This window comes from Notolabrus celidotus, chromosome 12, assembly GCF_009762535.1.
Source record: "Notolabrus celidotus isolate fNotCel1 chromosome 12, fNotCel1.pri, whole genome shotgun sequence".
NCBI classification, from domain to species: domain Eukaryota; kingdom Metazoa; phylum Chordata; class Actinopteri; order Labriformes; family Labridae; genus Notolabrus; species Notolabrus celidotus.
In genome coordinates, this window is record NC_048283.1 from 35,374,382 (window position 1) to 35,394,634 (window position 20,253).

Here is a 20,253-nt window from a genome sequence, read left to right on the forward strand (position 1 = left end):
GGAAGGCTGACTCTCACTGTCAGTGAGGCAATCACTAACTGCAGCATGGTATGGGCTTTGGCTGGTTACAGGACTGGTTTAGTGAGAAGATACTGCTAACATAAAGCTTAACCTCATACAGCTGCTGTATGACATACACAACATTTAGACCAAGCGGCAACCTCAGGCTGCAAGAACTGAAGCCAATGTGGAAGTGTTATAAACTGCACTTCATTGAGTGTTCACTTGAGGCTGGCTCGGGAAGTACCGGAAACCACATACACACTAATTCAAAGAAGCCGATCATTCCAGCAGAAATAAACATGTTTACAGCCTGGTTCAAAAGACGAGTGTAGTCTGGATAGCTCATTTCTCGATCAGCTCACACTGTACGGGGGGTGAATTTTTTTCTAACGTGGCAATTTCAAAGATATTCAGATTAAGAGTCTTCCAATGAGAGTCACAGCTGACGTGACTAACAGGCGGGAACACTGTAGCTGTTGGCTAGGAGGCTCAAAGCCCGCCTCTTTACCATGACAGAAGATAGGTTGACTTCAGCAATATGGCTCCCGCCTACGATTGGCCTCAAAACAGAGCTTCAGAAACAAAAATAACAGATACTATGTCCATTATTTTTACAATCTATGGTTAAGACTTTACAGTGATGAAAATGTTACATGAATAAGTCATTTTTAATCAATAAAATCCTCTTTGAATCAGTAGTTAGTGTCAACTTGTTTGTATCCCCAGGTCGTAGACAGGTAATAAGTGGCACAGTGTAATGTGAGCGGGAAGTGCAAAATAGAATACCAACAGTTTAACGACTGGCTCACTGTACATTATCCCTTACATAACTCATTAACATAATCTGTCAGAAACAATAAGAAGTCCAATCTCAAGAAAAGGGCTGGCTAGCTGTTTGCCCTTCATTTGCCTTTTATGTCATGCTAAGCTAACAGAAGCTAATGATTGCAGCTTTAAATGTACAAAGAAGTGAGGTTTCTCTCAGATGAAAAGCAAATGAGTGTCCTTCCTAAAGCATCAGACTTTTCATTTCTCTTTATTGACTTAAGAGGTCCCGGCTGTGACAAAAAAACATCTTCATCATTTACCCACATGTAGTGTTCACCCCAGCCCACAGGAAGTAGTGCCTCTCTGTTGCTACACAGAACACACCAAGCACTCCAACACAGTGCAGCACTGCTTTGCTCTGGAGGAGCCGCGTGATGAGATTTAAATTAATTCTGCGACGGTCCGAAATTCTGCCTCTCCCACCCCTGCTGGGACACGTAGTATTAATGGTGGTGGTGCTTCTCCTCACCCACACAATTCAGACACACTTATTGTCCTCCTCACTGCAGTGGATGACTTGTGGAACGAGCAGTCAGGAGGGAAAACACATCCTTTTCAGCAACACATACAAAGCAGTGTGTGCACTTTCTCAGAGCAATGTGTTTCTTTGGCTTGTGATGAAAAAAAAAAGGTGCAACGGATCTCCAAAGTTTAAGTGAATGCACCAGCAAAGTCGTGGTAGTTACAGTGAGTGTTTTTTCTCCTGCTTTATTGTCTTGTGCTTATTTCTTAACTGTTTGACTTGTTCTTCATGCATGGCTTCAAGCTGCAGAGGTTAGCGCTCATATGCCTTGTGTTATTGCTGACTGCATGCCTGAAAACTCTTGCACTCAGCTGGCTGTGTCCCTGCACTCCTCTCTCCAGCAGTCTTCTTTCTTTAGAAACAAGCTGCAGCAGAAACTGCCTGTACTTCAGCAGGATCCATCCTGGAGAAATCATCTTGGCAGAGCATGAACTGTTTTACATTTCTGCCAGTGCATGGCCTTACAATAGACTCACCAGTGTACACCTGAACAGTCTGGCAGAATCATGTTAAGTTTATTCACTGCGTGTTACATCAGCAGTGTTTCTCTTTGAAGTGCAGGGAAGCCTTTAACCTCCTATAGGCTCTACTTTATATTGTCCATCAGAAAATGTTAACTTTACCTTGCTGCTGCAGCAGTTACCATAGTGATAGAGAAGAGGATAGATATTTAAACATACATCTATACATCATCTGCCATTTCTCTGCATTATAACATTGATACTAAACCTTTTTTAACCAATCATATGATGCAGTTGAAATTGCTGGCAGTGCATATCAGTGAGGTATCAGTCTTGATAAAGTCACTGGTTGGGAAAGCAGTCTTCTGAGGACCTTTTGCATAGTCAAATTGCTGCACAATCAATGCTGAAAAGGCCTAAAATTCTACATTTCACTGTATCAGACACAGTATCAGCAGTCAGTTCATTTTCCTCTCTGAAGTTGGCAACAGTAACAGGCTAGAAAATCCCATATCTGTTACTCTTTCTGAAGCTATCTTCAACAAAAGGCCATCCTGCTTTTCAGAACCCTGTTTTCTAAGAGTACATTGTGAGCCATATACTACACTTTGAGATTACAGTAATGATAGAGAGAAAGAGGAGCTGAGTGTGCGTCTGTGACTCATCTGTTCAGTGTCACTCTCTTCCCACTGCTGTTTGGATAGATATCCTTCCTATAGCAGCACTATACTTCTGCTGTATTAGATCACCTGTCTGTCCTCATACATTAGACAGGCTCAGTGGCACAGAGCATTTGTATTGATTTCTTCTACGCTCTCTCTGGTATGTATGCCAGTGTGTGGCCTAAACTGATCGCTGCCAGGGCTGATAAATGCATCTGCTGCCTGGCAGCATTAAAGCTAACTCCTTCAGAAAGATGGCTCCGCTAATATAATGCACCAGTCAGACAGACAGACAGCCAGACAACAGGCACAGACAGACAGACAGCCGGGCAGGCGAGGGACTACCAGGCTGAGTATTCATACAAGTTTAATGAGCATCCAGACAGCAGGGAGTTTGTGGCTCCTGCACCGAGCTCACTCTGACTCTGCACACACGAGCTAACTGGCTGACTTGGTTAGACACACTGACAGAAGGTGGGAGACTGTTTGACTCGGGTTACTAAGCAGCCAAGACTGAGTCCACAAATAGAGAGTTAATTTGCTTTTGAGCTGGAAATAAAGCAAAATAATTCTGTGGAAAGCTCTGAAAACTCTCGTCTTCTGTTGAGACAATGAACGTAATACAAAGCTCGTTACCACGATTATATTATACAGGTATTATACACGTGCATATTATTACTTGTTGGCTCTTTAATGAACTTATCCATTGCTTGGGTTATTAATCACACACTGTGCCAATTATCTTTTCCGTGATGGCTTCAGTGCTCCCAAGTAGCCAGTTTAGGCAGCAGGAGAGCCCCCCCCCTCCCTCCTGGAAATGATGGAGTGGACTGAGGAAGAAAATTTTAGTGCCAGTGATTCCTCAGTGTTCAGCACTCTGGCTTTTCTCTTTGTTTGAGACAATCAAAGCACACAACTTTAACTCACCTGCAACTTCTCAAACTGCCGAGCTGTTTGTGTTTGAACTGTGTAAGATAATACTCCCTTCTCTGAGTCAGCCTCCACTCGATATCTGTCATACTGTGAACAATTGTTTTTTCTTTAAATGGCTAAAGAGGCATTTATTCAGTATGCAAAACCAGCATCTGAGGTCATCCGGTGACATGAGCCGCAGGCAGCTTTCATAAGCACAGAGTCGTAGACACTGATTTCATGAAGCTGCGCAGATATTACTGATATAGGCGTTGCATAAATGGAACTGCTTGTTCTCTCTCCCTCCTCTTGTGTGGGTTCAACACACCAGTAGGAGGTAACACCATCCAGCTCCAGCTTCAGTTCCCGCTTTTGTTCACAGTCGGATCCCCTTCCAGCCATGGATGCCCAGTGGCTCATCCAAGCAGTGTTTCAGCACCGAGGCAGCAGAACTTCTGAACACGAGGTGTAAAGTGACTCTCAAGATGCAGCAGATAACTTCCGTTAGCCAGATGTTGCTACACTGAAGGAACATTTTAGCCACAGACGGATTAAGAGTGTTCACTGGAGAGTGTTTACTGTGTGTGCTCTGAAATATCTAGACTGCATCAAAAATAGAGACATTCACTGACAGCCTGTGACCTTTTCTGTTACTAGAGTTCTTCCTGTAATGATAAAGATATAACAAATATTTTGATACAGCCTCAAATGTGGGAGCAGCTATCAGGGAAATACTCCAGTCCCTGTTTATTAAAATAGTATAATTAAATCACCCAAATATTTTACTTTACCCAGAAAGATGATCAGAAATCAACTGTGTTCAATGCTGCAGTAACCTACACATCTATGCTGCCACCATAGACAGTAGGGGTGTAACGATTCTTTTTAACTACGATTTGATTCGTATCATGATTCGTGGTTGCCGATATGATTAAAGGACGATATTGGTTCATTTAGAACGATACGATCTGAAACGATTCAGTGACTTCAAATCGATTCAGTAACTTCTTAGCCAAAAATTCAACCAGTGTGACTGTGAGATAAATCCCTCGATACTGGACAGTCCTAGAGTCCTGTTGTTTCTTGTAAGGGAATCAAGATAGATTTAGAGTGTTGCCGTGGTAACTTTACTTGACCTCTACATATCCTACAAACAGCGAGCGACATATTTAGAACATCTCCGTCTTTACAAAAGCCAAAGTGTTTCCACACACTGGACCGCAATGGTGGCTTGATCATTTCTCGCTCGCCGGCTTCTCCTCTGCCATCCGCCATGTTGTTTTGTTGTCTGCTGGCGCATGGTGATGATGTCACAGACAGGCAGCCTGAATTGAGTAACGTTTAACGTCTTTATCATTAAAAGTGCAAAAAAAAAAGGGGGCGCTGGTGGCCTAGTGGTTTAAGCGCCCCACATACAGAGGCTACAGTCCTCGTCGCAGGGGTCGCAGGTTCAATTCCCGGCTGGTCGAAGCATTTCCTGCATGTCTTCCCCTGCTCTCTACTCCCCACATTCTCTGTCTCTCTTAATCTGTCCTATACAATAAAGACAAAAAGGCCCCCAAAAAAAATAAGTGCAAAAAACCACATCCATATAAAGTCTGCCGTGCTTAAATCCAATGTGTTATTTCCTAGTATGGATACAATCGATTGATTACCTTTTAAAACAATGTTAGATCCATATATGTCGTCTGGAAGGCCAACTTGCTGAGCAAAGATTGATGTAGTGGAATCATAGGAATGTAAATGGATATATCGATGCAGTAGATGAATCGTTACACCTCTAATACACAGTAGTTAGCAGATTTAGCCCCGCCCCCAAATATTGTCCAAATTTCCCAAGATTCATCCTTAGCAGCCTGTTTCACCTGAAATGATGTGCTTACTTGTGCTTGTGTATCATGACTACATCTCCAGCAAACCCGACTCCACTCTCCCACCCTCCTCCCTCACCCTCTGCCTCTCAGAGATCAAATCCTGGTTCACCTCCAACTTCCTTTAACTCAACAGCAATAAAACAGAACTCCTCCTTATAGGTACTAAGTCCACCCTATCCGAAGCCGACAGTTTCTCCCTCACCATAGACAGTTCAACAGTGTCCCCCTCCCCTCAGGTAAAGAGTCTGGGTGTCATCCTTGACAGCTCACTTTCTTTCAACTCTCACATCAATAACATAACCCGGTCTGCATACTTCTATCTCCGTAACATCAACCGTCTCTGCCCCTCTCTGACCCCTCACACCACTGCTATCCTGGTCCACTGTCTCATTACCTCCCGTATTGATTATTGTAATTCACTCCTCTTCGGTGTCCCTCACAAATCCCTCCATAAACTTCAACTGGTCCAGAACTCTGCAGCCCGCTTCATTACCAGAACCCCCTCCTTTCACCACATCATCCCCGTCCTCCAGCAGCTTCACTGGCTCCCGGTCAAACTCAGAATTAATTTCAAAATCCTCCTGTATACATTTAGGGCCATCCACAACCTCGCACCCCTGTATGTGTTTGATCTCCTCCACATTGTCACCCCCTCTCGCTCCCTCAGGTCTTCCTCCTCCCTCCACCTTTCTGTGCCCCCTGCCCGTCTCAGCACCATGGGGAGCAGAGCTTTCAGTCGCTCTGCTCCCCAACTCTGGAACTCACTCCCACCTGACATCCGTAACTCTGACTCACTACCCCGGTTTAAATCCAAACTTAAAACTCATCTGTTTCAAATTGCATTCCCTGTCTAATTGCACTGTCTCATTTTAACTTGGTGTAACTCTGCTTGTTTTTATTTATTTCTTCACGTTGTTTTTATTTATTGTGTTTTAATCTGTCTGTAAAGTGACCTTGAGTGCTTTGAAAGGCGCTTCTAAATAAAATGTATTATTATTATTATTATGACTAGACCTACAAAAAAAGCCTGTTGGACCTGTTATAAAAAAAACAATCAGAAGACCATAAATGTATACTTCCTGTTTGGACGCTAGGAAAGACAAACTTATCTCAGGTAATTCAACACATGAATATAGCAGCTACAGAAGTGCAGATCTAGCAGAAAATGTGTCATTGGTCCAACTTCAAGGGAAAAGAACGTCTTAGTTGAAAATGAATGTTTTTACCTCGCTCTTCAGTGGACCGCTATTCAAGGCACCAAATGCTGAGCTGATGCTAACGTTTAATTAGCTTGTTTGGGGCTAGGAATCCTTTAGAGTTCATTGTTGGTAATGTTTTTACCAGGAGCAAAGTTATCCAAGGTGTCCTTCTCTTCAAAACTAACATGGCTAAAACAGGTACAAACACTAAATAAAGCAGGCTCACGTTAGAAATCAGTGTTGCTCTGACGCTCTTTAACAGGTTCAACAGAGAGGCGTTAACAAATATATTGTACATGAGGAATTAATCACTTTTAGCGTTATTTACACTACCAGTCAAAAGTTTGTAAACACCTTCTCATTCAAGAGTTTGTATTTATTGTAATGATTGTAAACACTGTAGATTAATACTGAAGACATCAAACTATGAAAGAACATATATGGAATTATTTAATTTTTTAAAAAGTGTTAAACAAAGCAGAATCTGTTTTAGATTTTAGATTCTGTAAAGTAGCCCCCTTTTTCCTTCATGACAGCTTTGCACACTCTTGGTATTCTCTCAGTCTGCTTCATGAAGTGGTCTCCTGGAATGGTTTCTAATGAACATGAGCCTTGTCAAGAGTTCATTTGTAGAATGACTAGCCTTCTTAATGTGTTTGAGACCATCAGTTGTGTTGTTCAGAGGTAGGGTTAGTACACAATGGATAGCCCTATTTGACTACTGTTGTAATCCAGATTATGGCCAAACCAGATTATTTCATAGTTTTGATGTCTTCAGTATTAATCTACAATGTTGGAAATAATTACAATAAATACAAACCATTGAATGTGAAGGTGTGTCCAAACTGTTGACTGGTAGTGTATGTGCTTTTTGTTTTAGTTGTGATCAACTCAGAATTATTCTGAAATAAATTTCTATGGTATACATTATCTTTACATTTTTGTCTGTGATTTAAAGATGATTTTTACCTTAGCCAGGCCGTGCAAAATCTTAATTAGCATCAGTGGCGGCTGGTGGAGTTTTCTCCAGGGGGGGCTTTAAACTCCAAAATAGCAAGCAAACATGTACTAAGGTATCACACCACAGAACTTGACACAGTCTATGACTTTAGATAGGATTTGCCTGTTTCTGTCAACCTCCTCATTGTGCTTACAGATCCCTATCCCGTAGCCTTCATCAAGCTGACATGAAATGTTTCTTTTTCCAAACATGGCTAGTCACAGAGCATTTCCCATGTTGATCCCAGTTTATTCATGCTTCTTTGTCTTTTCTGAAAAGTGCTTCAAATCAGTAATACCTGTATTAATCCATGCCGGGTCAGATCCTGATGTTTGAATAAGGAGGCTGGGAGAGCAGTCAACCAGCCGCACGTTATGACAGACGGCTGTGACGTCGGCCCCGTCACAGCTGCATTCAGCTCTGGGCGCAGGGAAGGTGCGCCCAGACATAGGCTGTTTTCGAAATGGCCTGCTACATACTACCTACGAATATAGTAGGCAGTAGGTACTGCCTACTACATACTGCATTTCAATTTAGTCTGTAGTATGACTGTTCTGTTGGATCTGTTATGCAGTATGTTGAGCCAGACGTCACTGGATTTCCGGTTTCAGCATTCACTTATAATTTTAAAAGTTAAGAAGTGGTTTAAATGGATTTTTAATAGTTTTCACAATACATAAAAACTGAGTTCCCCCTGTCAGAAAAAGCGGAACAAGCGCTGTGCATTATGGGAAACGGTATGTGAGGCAGACTGGTCAGATGCATATTGTGAAATTTTCCCAAATCAGTCGACATCCAGAGAGTTTTTGCATACTGCAGATTTTGCTCTTGTTCAATACTACATACTGAATTTTGGCCATATCAGTATACTGCTAGTGTAGTAGGCGGTTTAGAAAACATCCATGGTCCTATCTCTTGTATTGAAGAGGAGCTACTGCGCATGTACAACTTTTAACCAGAGTCTATGGACAAAGATTTCTGTGCCAAGGGCGAAAACATGCCACCAATCAGACAACACAGATAACGAAACAGCTTTACTCATCATTAACTATATCATATTTGTCTTGATCTAAAAAAAATAAATACATATTTCAGAATATTGTTTTATTTTTAATGTAATTTGTTTATGTCTGGTAATGTCATGGGTGGTGGGGCGGCGCCCTAGCGCCCTCTGTTGGCCAGCCGCCAATGGCTAGTATGCCAATTCCAAACAAGGTGAGACAGAAACAGAGATATACTCCATATCTGCCAATTTACCAAGTTCAGGGATCAGAATCTGTTTTATGAATAAAAACGGGGAATGGGAACGCCTATGTATCTCTGTCTGATACCTGAGAGCTGTTTGAAGTTGGATCACTCTCTTCTGGGAGGCTGAGTTTGGAATTTTCACTGTGACTGTTCCTCAACCTCCCTCACCAACTTTGAGTAAGTGAAGAGAAAACTGCTTAATGCACCACAGCACTGTGTATCCTGCAGGAGTGGGATCCTCCAGGCTTTGAACACACACACACACACACACACACACACACACACACACACACACACACACAAACACACAAACACACACACACACCTGTCAGTGATTTCTGCAGGTTTTCTCCCCCCTCTCTCTCTCTAATAACACCAAACACAGTCCCACATGCAGCCGGGTCTTCCCTGTTTATACAGCCTCTGTCAGCGTCACGGTTGTGGCAGCTACTTGACTAAAGCCCTACTGCGCCGTTGCCATAGCGACACCATGGTAATGAGCCTGCATCCTAATGACGCCTCTGTGGGTTGTTTGAGGAGTTGAGATATCTCGGGACAATGAGTCGGCTGGAGAATGACAGCCTTCAGGCTCGACGGGTGCAGCACCATGTGATTAATGCAGATCGGGGGGGAGAGGTCCAGACTAAACATGTGACACTTTAAGACCCTGAAGTTGAACTTACTACATACTGTGGCCCCACCCTCTGCTGTATAACAGGCTTCAGTGAGATCACACTGTTAAACAGGATCTTTGGTTTGATTCAACCTTTTCCTTCTGTCAATATTTACTCGTTGGCGTTCATGTTTGAGGTTTCATTTGAAAGAGGACTCTCCCTGGTCCTCAGTGCTGACTCGGTTTCATGAAGCCTCATTAAGTCCTGATAGAGGAGCGCCGCTGCTGCATCAACTCATTTGATTTTTACTCATGTGAATATGAAGCTTCTGCATGAGGCCTCCAGAATATCAATCGACTTTTCAAACAGATAAGCCTCTCTCTCCCCTCATTATTATATCAGCCTCAGAAAGTTTCCCTCTGTTTCTCCCTCAGCCTTATAACTTCTGTTGTACTTGATGGATTTGTCATTTCCCACAGCACCCAAATAAAGCTGCTCCTGGCTTTTTCAGATCTGTCTGAAGCAGCCTTTTCTCAGGTTTCTCACTCTGTTCACACTCCACCACATGATCTGATTTATCATTCGTCAATATTTCACAGGGTAACCTGTTTTACTGTCATCCAGGAAGACCTGTCAACCGCATATATTTGCATAACAGCTATGTTATCAGAGCACTGCCATCAAACTGATTATGAAAGTTTTAGAATGAATAAATTGTGGAGGAGTCCTCTGTGAAACTCATCTGGCTGAAAACGCTCGTCACGAGTTGTTTGCCTTTACTCTCAAAGTAAAGCTGGCACATGACCTCTTGTCTCAGCTCAGAACATCCAACACACAGTTGTTATTATGGGTGTTTCTGTGCTGGAGGAGGGCGAAGTTCAAATGCTCAATAGGGTTGCTGCTCACCTTGTTGCCCTGATTTTGCTCCTGAAAAATATTTTGAGCCAGCATGAATGTGCCAGAATTTATTTAAGCAACTTCTTACTGATCAGTGAATAGCCAGACCTCATCAGTGGTGGAAGGTCCACGTCTTCATTACTGAAGTCAAAGTATAGATCCTCCAAGTCAAATATTACTCCAATACAAGTGAGAGTTGTTCAGTCAGATTATTACTTGAGTTAAAGTACTGAAGTACTTCCTTTTAGAAATACTGAAGTATTCAAAGTACTTCTTAAAATATCTCAGAACGTTGTATTTTCAAAATAGTGCAGTCAAGACTACATAGGAGTACATTCTGTTACATTATGTTTATTTAGAAACCATTACTTGAAATCTCTAAAAACTATACCATGGAATAGAAACAGACACTAAGTTACTCCAAGCACAGACAGCTTAGTTTGAAATGTTCATCTGGAGTTAAACAAACGTTAAGTAGCTCAACACGCTTTCTCAGGTTGGACAGTGAATGTTTGTTTGTTTGGGCAGAAACAGGGAGAACATTTCAAACCATACGTATCATTCTTCATTTCAAAAACCTCTTACACGGGCTGAAGATATGACCATGGTGCTCAGGTGGAGAATTATAGCTATCATTACCACCTCTACATGAACTGCCTGATCTGAGTGATGCTCTGTGTTTGATATACAGGTACGACTAAACCACTGAGACAAACAGAACTACACAAACACACTTTACTGTCTTAGGATCAGATTTCAAAAAAGAGAAGGACTAGGGTTGCAAAATTCCGGGAATTTTCAAAGTTGGAAACTTTCCATGGGAATAAATGTGAATTTATGGGAATAAACCAGGAATTGATTAAACTGAAGGTTGGCTCTTAATAGGGAACTTAAATATAGTTGAGGTATATAGTTGACTAAAACAACCAGATTGCATGCAAGTACAGTTGAATATCTATGCTATAGTAAAGGACTATCTTATCTTATTCCTCAATCACATGCACATAGCACATTGCTTACTGCAGGGCTATTGAGACCACGCCCCCTACGTGCACTGTGCTTTCCTCCATCACATGCACAGATCATTTCTATTTTGGATGGATGTCGGCTTATAAGAAAACAAATATTTATGCTTGGATATGATTGATACCTTTCCATTAAATTACTCTCAGTTCACAGTTAATTCCCATAATTCCTATATTGAAAGTTTCCAATTTGGAATATTTCCAAAATTCCCCAGCTTAACTTCCCATGGAAATTTACCGGACATATTCTACCCCTTTGCAACCCTAAGAAGGACATTCATGAGCTGACTTCAAAGCTAAAGTAGTGAGTAACTAGAGCACTGATAGAAATGTAGTGGAGTCAAAAGTACAATAATTGTCTTCTAAATGTAGTGGAGTAAAAGTCATAAGGTCCCCCAAAACACAATACTCAGGTAAAGTACAGATACTCACAACATGTACTTAAGTACTCAAGTAGATTTACTCTGTTACTGTCCACCACTGGACCTCCCTCATGTTAGACAGGTTCTCTTCACCAGGAGAAAAAAGGTCTAAAACTGCAAAATAGGAATTAGGAATGTGCAAGTCTTGTCGACTCAACGAGTGAACATTGTCACCCTCGCTAGTCGGCACCAACATTAATAGTTGGTTAAAATAAGTATTAATATTTTTATTACTGTAGATCTGACATGCTGGTCTCATGTTGAGTCTGAGCCCCCCACCACTAGCCTGAGCTAACATGCTATACTTGAATACAAACAAACACAGATGCTAGATGGCATCTCATAGTGCACATGGTGTGGTCCAGCAGTATTTGGTTCTAGAGATTGGACATAAAGTTGTATGTGGGCTGTGTCTGGATAATCTGGCATACTTTAAACATGGGATACATTGTGCTCAGTTTTGACAGTTTTCTGGGAGGTGTCTCACCTTTTAGACCGGTCGGTTAGTTAGAATTTAAATTTCTGTTTAATCCACTTGGAAATGAGTTGCCTTGGAACATCCCTTGAGGAATGCATAAATGAGGCTGGCTCCAGAAGCCCAGGGTTCCCCATTAACACTCATGTGAAAGAGTCCTTTTCTACAGCAAAATGAAACACATGTACAGCCTGGTGCCAACATGTTTTGGTCTGAATGGCTCATTTTTAAAAAGTGTACCACCCTTAAATGGCAGTTTATGAGCACAGATTGTCCAGCAGTACTATATGAATTGAATTTGTCTTTTTTGATACATCATATCTAGTTTTCAATGATAGATAGATAAATAAATAGTTTTTTGGTCCCAAAGAAAATTCAAGTTGTTGCTGGTTTTATTTCTCTCTTGATGAGCCTTGTATTGTACACTGTATTGTCTGTAATGTCCAACATGTCAAAAACGTCCTTGTTTTGATTTAGTTTTTTGTTTTTTAATATGAGCATGTTAACACAGCTGCAGATATTAAGTGATAAATAATAACATATCCCTTTAGACATGTAAAAATCCCTGAGGCAGTGTTGGAACTTTCTGGTTGTTAAAGCAGAATATGCAGGTACCCTCCACACACTGATCTTTCCCTCCATCAGCATGAAACTACAAACTCTCATTAAGACCTCCAGTGTCCTCCTGTGTCCAGTGATTTTGCTCCTCAGCCCGCAGCAATTAGTCGTGAGTTCTTCTTCGGGGAATTGCCAAGTTGCTACAAAACACTTTCATTTTCTCCTGAGCACAAGTGACACACTTATCTGGTATTCCACCGCCTGTGGGCGTCTGCTCTGCTGCTCTGTTTGTTTGTCATCTTCCTTCAGCCTTTTTTTCTCTTTGAGCCCTTCATGTCAACCGACTGATTGTTGACTCTACCTCTTTTGGGTGGTGGCTGGTTCCAGATCCACACGGGGCCCTGCTGAGTTTAAATAACCCAGCATGTTGGCATTTCTCAACACGCTCAAACCAGCCGGTTTGGTGGCCTTGAAAGGGCACATGAAAGGGTATCTGTGGGTTTTCCTTCCGTTTCATTTTGGTTCCTTCTCCCTCATTTGTAGTCAAATGTCTGTTGACTCACAGTTTCAGACCAGTTTCTGCCCCTCAAAGTGTGTTTGAGATGTGTTTTAAGTCTATTCTGGTAGTCATTGCCAACATTATACACTCACATAAACTGCTCTCTGTTTCTGTAACATGTAGCAAGTGAACGCCTCTTCACTGTTTACACAGATCTAATGCATTTAAAGCATGAATAGTAGAAGAGGAGGGGAGTGGAGGACAGATTTTAAATAAGGGTTATTTTCCTTTATTTAATCGAGCCAAAGAAAATGTCTCATTAATATTTAAATTGTTCTAATTTGGGACTCCTCTTGTTTTTCCCTTTTAGGTAGCTTTATGTCATGCAGCTCCAGGAGGTCGTACATCACTGGAGCTGACACTGTCAGCGAGCCCGGCCTACACCACGCTACAGCAGTCCAATATCTCCCAGACCTTCACCTTCCACTGCCCCCGACTCTCTCCAGCCTTTAATCTTACCCCGGGGGACGACTGATCCTAAAACTCCTTGGCTGCTCACTCTCATCCCAGAAACAGTCTTATGCTCGCTCCCTCTGCGAACACAACCAAGGTCTGTGTCTGTAACCCAGTACGAGCCAGTCCACCTGGCTGTCCCTCTGCACCTTTAGCGGTCCATCCACACACAAGTCTGTGACAGCCGCCCGGCGTCCTGGGCACCATCGGCCTCCTGCAGCACAGCTGGCCAAGCACAGGCACCGAGTGAGGGCAGCTGTCCACACACACAAACGGAGGATCTACAGTCATCATGTCCAGCAGAAGGAAGGCCTCCACTCCCTGCATGATCCGCCCAGAGCAGACCATGGTGGAGCTGGATGATGAGGAAGAGGAGTCACATGACATGCAGGTATAGTTTCAGCTTCTCATGAGGGAGCCTCTGATTTTTCTTCCACTTTTTCAACAACTTAAGTAAGGCATAGTACTTCCTTGTCCTTATTCATGGATTCATATTCATAACTGGACAGGATGCTAAATCTACAGAGCCAGATTAAACCAGCTTCTGAATGTAGTTTAAGACTGCTAGTTTCATTTTGTTCATTTTTTACTAATTCTGTTCCTTCACTGGAAAAATGTCCAGCCGACAACGGAGAACCACACAGAAGAGGAGCCGATGGAAACATCGTCAGAAGCAGAGCCGGCAGTGGAGTTAGACCCAACGGGCAAAGCCTCAGCCCCCCCCACCGCTCCAGACAAACCAGCAGCTGAGCCTCCAGACCTCTCAAAGCCTCAGCGCAGGCAGCAGGGGGGGTACGAGTGTAAATACTGCCCGTTCTCCACCCAGAACCTCAACACTTTCAAAGAACATGTTGACTCCAACCACCCCAACGTCATCCTCAACCCTCTGTACCTGTGTGCAGTCTGTAACTTTAACACAAAGAAGTTTGACACCCTGACAGAACACAACGAGAGGTGTCACCCAGGGGAGAGCAACTTCAAATTCAAACGGATCAAACTGAACAATCAGACAATCTTAGAGCAGACGATAGAGGGCTGCAGCAACGCAGTCATTTACAACACATCCGGCAAAGGGGATGAACTCGGCGCTCTGCCACTCAGCAAACCCACCACAGTCAAGATCGGGAAACCAAAAATAATGTCCTCTGATAACAAACGGACAGAGTCTCAGCTGAGTAAACTGACTCCAGATCTGTCCAAGAAACCAATCACAGCTGTCAACGTGAACGGGACGGTCATCATCCCGGAAACAACTCTACTCAAAGCAGACGGCCTTTCTCACATCATGCCTTCCCTACAGCGGCCTCTGAACTACACCCAGGTGAGACAGTGAAGAGAGGACTCTTATCTTCTTTTCTGTACTGTTACTCAAATAGTTTGATATTTGTGGAAGTACACAAATGAGAGAAGTGATGCCGCTCCTCTGTCTGTACAGTGAATGTAAAACCAGAGCCAACAGGCCTTTAACGTAGCGTATAATAAAATCTTTATGCAGGTTTCACTGCTAATTGGGATCTGTCCAAAATTGAAAGTACCCCTATTAGCACCTCTAGAGCTCCCGCAATAACATGTTTATACATGTTTCATCAGCCTAATGTATTTCAGATTATACTGAACTTTTCATGATCAGCAAGCTTGGCATAAAAGCCATACACAGGGGGAAACCTAAGAAGGACTTTCCTATCTCTGTTCTAAAAATAAAACAACACATTCAGTGAAGTGTCCCCCCCCTCCTGCTGTGGAGTAGCATGTTTTTGGAGTAATATAACATTTAGAGACAGTGTTAGGTTCCTATTTGAGTTTGGACAGAATCAAGATTTTTGTTTCTTATTGAATCTACTCCTCTCGTATTTCTCACAATAAAATACTGTGTTAAATTGCTCTCTAAATTCTGGCACAGCATTAAAGATGACTTTTTTTTAATTGGAAAAGTTGGTGTTTTCCATTTTGCTTACAATACTGTATCTTATGAGTCTTTAATTTCTAATAGTTTCATAGAAAGCTGTCTCATTTAGTTTCAACTAAAACAAAGTAAGGGAAGTGTTCACCTGATTAAATGCAGTTAATAGAATAACCCATAGTGAATGATTTAGAATTGATTATTTATTTTCTTCTGCTTTAATGAACCGTTTTGAATTACATTTCTGTTTCCCATATAATAGTCACCAAATGATAAATTGTTTTCTCACACAGATTTCACGGACACAGAGTCTCTAAAACAAACACCATGTTTTTCTTCTTTAATCCTACTTAGATATTTTTGTGAACAGAAAAACTGCACTCATTACTCTTGGAAATCTGTATTCTTCTGAGGGGGAAAGGCCATTAAGTCTCTTTTGATCCCTCTGTAATTCCAGGTGCCGAAGATCGCAGTGCCCCTCAACACAACCAAATACAACCCCTCGCTGGACGACAACCTGACGCTCATCTCCTCCTTTAACAAGTTCCCCTACCCGACGCAGGCCGAGCTCTCCTGGCTCACCGCGGCCTCTAAACATCCAGAGGAGCAAATCAAAGTCTGGTTCACCACACAGAGGCTCAAACAGGGCATTAGCTGGTCTCCTGAGGAGGTAGGAATTAAAGTCAAAATAACATTTTAATCACTTTTTCAAATCCCTCAAGTGTGGTTAATGTATTTCCTTCTCTGAAGTCAGGAGCACAAAGAAAGCATCAGAAGGTTCCTAGAGATTAGAATTATAAATGGTGATTAAAACCCTGTTTGTATCACCTTAATGTTTGGAAAGCTTCTTGATTAACTTGCGTTCACATTTAGAACATGAGAATGATGAGCCTGGGCTGCATATAGAAGAGGTCCGTGTTGTATCACTCCAAAGCAAATTATAGCTTTAAGTACGAGTACGCTCATTTTCTACTTTGATCAACTCTGATCAGGGTTTTTTTTTGATTGCAGATCCTTGTCGCTAAGTACGGCATCATTTCCTCTAATTTCTCCATTTGACACCAAGCAACAACCAACTACAGGCGCTCGTACAGACATGTATTTCATTTTAGATGAAATATGAAATAATGGAATTTTAAAATAGTCACGACTTGGACATTAAGAGATGTGAATTAATTTTGTCACAATAATAATATTGTACTAATATCTGTTCTCTCTTCTATCTCAGGTGGAAGAAGCCAGGAAGAAAATGTTCAACGGCACAATCTCTTCTGTGCCTCAGACCTTCACTGTGGTCGCTCCTCAGCTCAACTCCCAATCTTCTGCTTCCAAACCCTTACAGCACGCCGCCTCTGTCCTGCAGTCTCTCCCCTGTCAGCTCCTGGGACAGACCAGCCTGGTGCTGACTCCTGTAGCCAACGGGTCCACGGTCACGTGTGCTCCGCTGGCACTCACTGTCGCAAACCAGGTACAGATTATCAGGGGAGGAATATGTATACAGAGAATCACAGTTTGTGATGAAGTTTGGTAAATAATAGTGACACACCCATCAGTCAAGGTCTTTAACTTCAGTACAGGTACAAAATGAAGTATAGATACACATACTTTGTCACTGTTTCTGCAGAGTTTTAAGATATTCATTGTTTTCAAGTTTTCACTCACCACACTTTCACACAAGTATCTGTCCTTCCCTCAGTTTTCTGCTCTAGCATGACAGGAAAATTCAGTTCATTAAAGAAGTCTAGTGAAAGTGATATCTGTGACAATCAGGGAGAACTGATCAGACATTCTCTACAGAGCTGATCATCCATCTGTTTTGCAAGGTTAGCAGGGCGGTGCGCGCACACACACACACACACACACACACACACACACACACACACACACACACACACACACACACACACACACACACACACAAAAATCACACAGGAATGAAATGAGAAGTACAGAGAAGTCAGAAATCCCCCAAATTAAAGTATAAACAAATGCACACTGGATTTCTAATGTAAGACAGTCTTAGTTCTGAAATGGAGACAGTGCTGCTGGAAGTGAAACACAAACAATCTGATGTACTGTTTATATTTTATATTCACATCATCTGACATCACTGCTTCAGTCATAAGATACAGTTAAACACAACATAGAGAGAAATGTAATGGTTTGATCTCAAACCTTAAATCTCAAATCCTAATATTCTTCAGACTTGATGGTTTTTAGATTCATTCATTCTCAAGTTGTCACTGTTAAATAATTAAAAGTGAAAGATTTGTCATTTTAACACTGTTGAGTAAATGCAGGTTATTATTTAGGCTGTGATAATGTGTGATATATATATATATATATATATATATATATATATATATATATATATATATATATGTGTATATATATATATATATAAACATATATATAAAAAGAAACAAAATATATTTAGTTTTTTTTAACCTGAGTGTTTATTTCATATTCAAAGTGTAACATTTTTCAGTTTAGACCAAACATAGCAAGACCGAAAAAAAATACATACATTGAATTTATGTCTTTAAATATTATTAAATAACAATTTGGTGCAAAAATCAGGGAAATCAGAAACAAATCATTTTATCATGTCAGCACTACAATATGTTGAAGTGTGCTCTTTGCAGATTTTAGAGAGATCATTTCAGGATGTTTTTGGAAACTCCATGAGTGGGTTCTAAAAAAAATGATTACTATGAACAGTTTGTGAATGAGAACCAATGTTTCCTATTTTTGACTTGAGGTTTAATTAGCTTTGTCCAATAGAAAAGCCCTTCTTTTACCAATATACTGTTTATTTCACCACTTGTACTTTTGAATCACCTCTAGAGTTTTTGTACTCCTATATTTGTGCTTTTCCTTGAGTAAAGTATGTTTGTATCTCTGACCACAGGTTGCACAGTCACTCAAACGCCCGCTGGCCTCCCCTGTGATCACCTCAGAGAGTAAAAGACCCTCCATCATTCAGACCATCTCAGCGCCCATGGCAGCATCCAAACTGGCGTCACATAAAGTTCTCAGTTTCACCGTCGACCACAACAAAACATCTGAGCAGCTCTCTGTATTGAGGTCCAGCTACACACAGTGTCCTTTCCCCGAGGAAGATGAGGTAAGAATAAGTGAGTGAAATGACATTTTTAGTGCGATGCCTATGAAAGTCAGAAAACAGCTGCTCTCCCTCTCCGAGTCTCTGCGACCAACACTCCACTGTCACTGATAAACACCAAGCGTGTTGCTTCATGTCATGTTGTGTCGTGTCATGTGACAGATCTACAGGCTGATAGAGACCACCGGGCTGTCCAGAGGAGAGATAAAGAAGTGGTTCAGTGAACAGAGACTCCTTAATCTCAAAGGTATGTGGTGTCACAGGGATCAGAAGATAAAACATGCCGACTGTGATTAATCATAAATCTCTCTGTGGTGAGTAAATAAGTCATGTTTGTTTTAGAGGTAGGGCTTTAATACCTTAACTCTTCAAACAACATTTCATGCAGAGAAAGAAAACTGAACAACATCCTCTCAGTAATTAGTTGATGCTGATTATTATGTGAATCGTTGGTACTGAGTAGGGATGTACACAATTAATGGATTATCAATTAATTGATTGTTAAGAAATTACTTGAAACACGCACTTTTGTTTTCAATTTTCCGTCACGTGGAACAAACATGATGTGGTCTCATAAAGGTGTTACACACAGCAGAGACGCTCAGCTGGCGGCTGCACATTGAATCAGGTCTCCACGAGCGCTTTTTAAAGAGGATCAATACGCAACTGCTGCCAACAACGACACGAACACGAAGGTTGAAAACTTTACACAGGACATTTCCACCTTTAGATACAAAGCCAACAAACAGGTGGGAATTGCTAGTACGCTATGTTTACAGAGCAGCAACATCAGAGCCGTCTGAGCTTCTCTGCAGTTCGACTGATTCTGACCCGGTTGCGCTCCCGGCTGACATCTGATTGAATACACATGTTTATTTTCCTCAATAAGAACGAGTAGACAGAAAACTGGACACTGTGAGTCTGAAGTACTGTTCTGTTAGTATTATGAGTCTTCACATTATAAAACTATGTCCACAGAGAATATTTGTATGAGCCTGATCGTTGATAATCAGTGTTAAACATGTACCCGTATTCAATACCTTCAGTTATATGCATTGTTTTGCTGTAGAAAATATAATTTAAGGGGAAAAACATATTTGGCATTGTTTTTGACATAAGAATAATTCAGTCAGACAACTCACGTTTACTTGAGATAAAGTTTGTTGCAGCATACAGTATTGTGTTTGGCGTATGGGCTCCAAACCTCATTACTCCGCATAGATTATTTAAATGCAGACATTTAGGAGTAAGGAGATAGGACTAACCCCCCTCGGAGCCCGCAGGTGGATGCCGGGGAGGAGGTGGGTACGAAGTTTTCACACAGCACTATGCAGGACAGCAGGAGCACTCACAAAGCAGAGGCAGAGACGAGGAGACTTGCAGCTTAAATAGACCGCCAATGAGAGGATGTTGAGATCAGCTGATAGGGAGGATGATGACGTGTCAGTATGAATGAGCGCAGCTCGAGTTGTCTGCCTGAACTAGGTTGCAGGCGGCGCTCCATTAATGTTTTTTT

At 41.7% G+C, this 20,253-nt stretch overlaps 1 protein-coding gene across 1 annotated transcript in view; it reads left to right on the forward strand.

Moving 5' to 3' along the window:
• Positions 1 to 20,253, forward strand: part of LOC117822674 (zinc fingers and homeoboxes protein 2-like) — a 45,766-nt gene that overhangs the window by 13,560 nt on the left and 11,953 nt on the right. Inside the window, exons 2-7 of the mRNA XM_034697521.1 lie at positions 13,571 to 14,104; positions 14,336 to 15,034; positions 16,071 to 16,283; positions 16,842 to 17,081; positions 18,525 to 18,740; positions 18,900 to 18,984. Of these exons, the coding sequence (XP_034553412.1) occupies positions 14,006 to 14,104; positions 14,336 to 15,034; positions 16,071 to 16,283; positions 16,842 to 17,081; positions 18,525 to 18,740; positions 18,900 to 18,984 (1,552 nt within the window). The 5' untranslated portion in view covers positions 13,571 to 14,005. The remainder of the gene's footprint in view (positions 1 to 13,570; positions 14,105 to 14,335; positions 15,035 to 16,070; positions 16,284 to 16,841; positions 17,082 to 18,524; positions 18,741 to 18,899; positions 18,985 to 20,253) is intronic.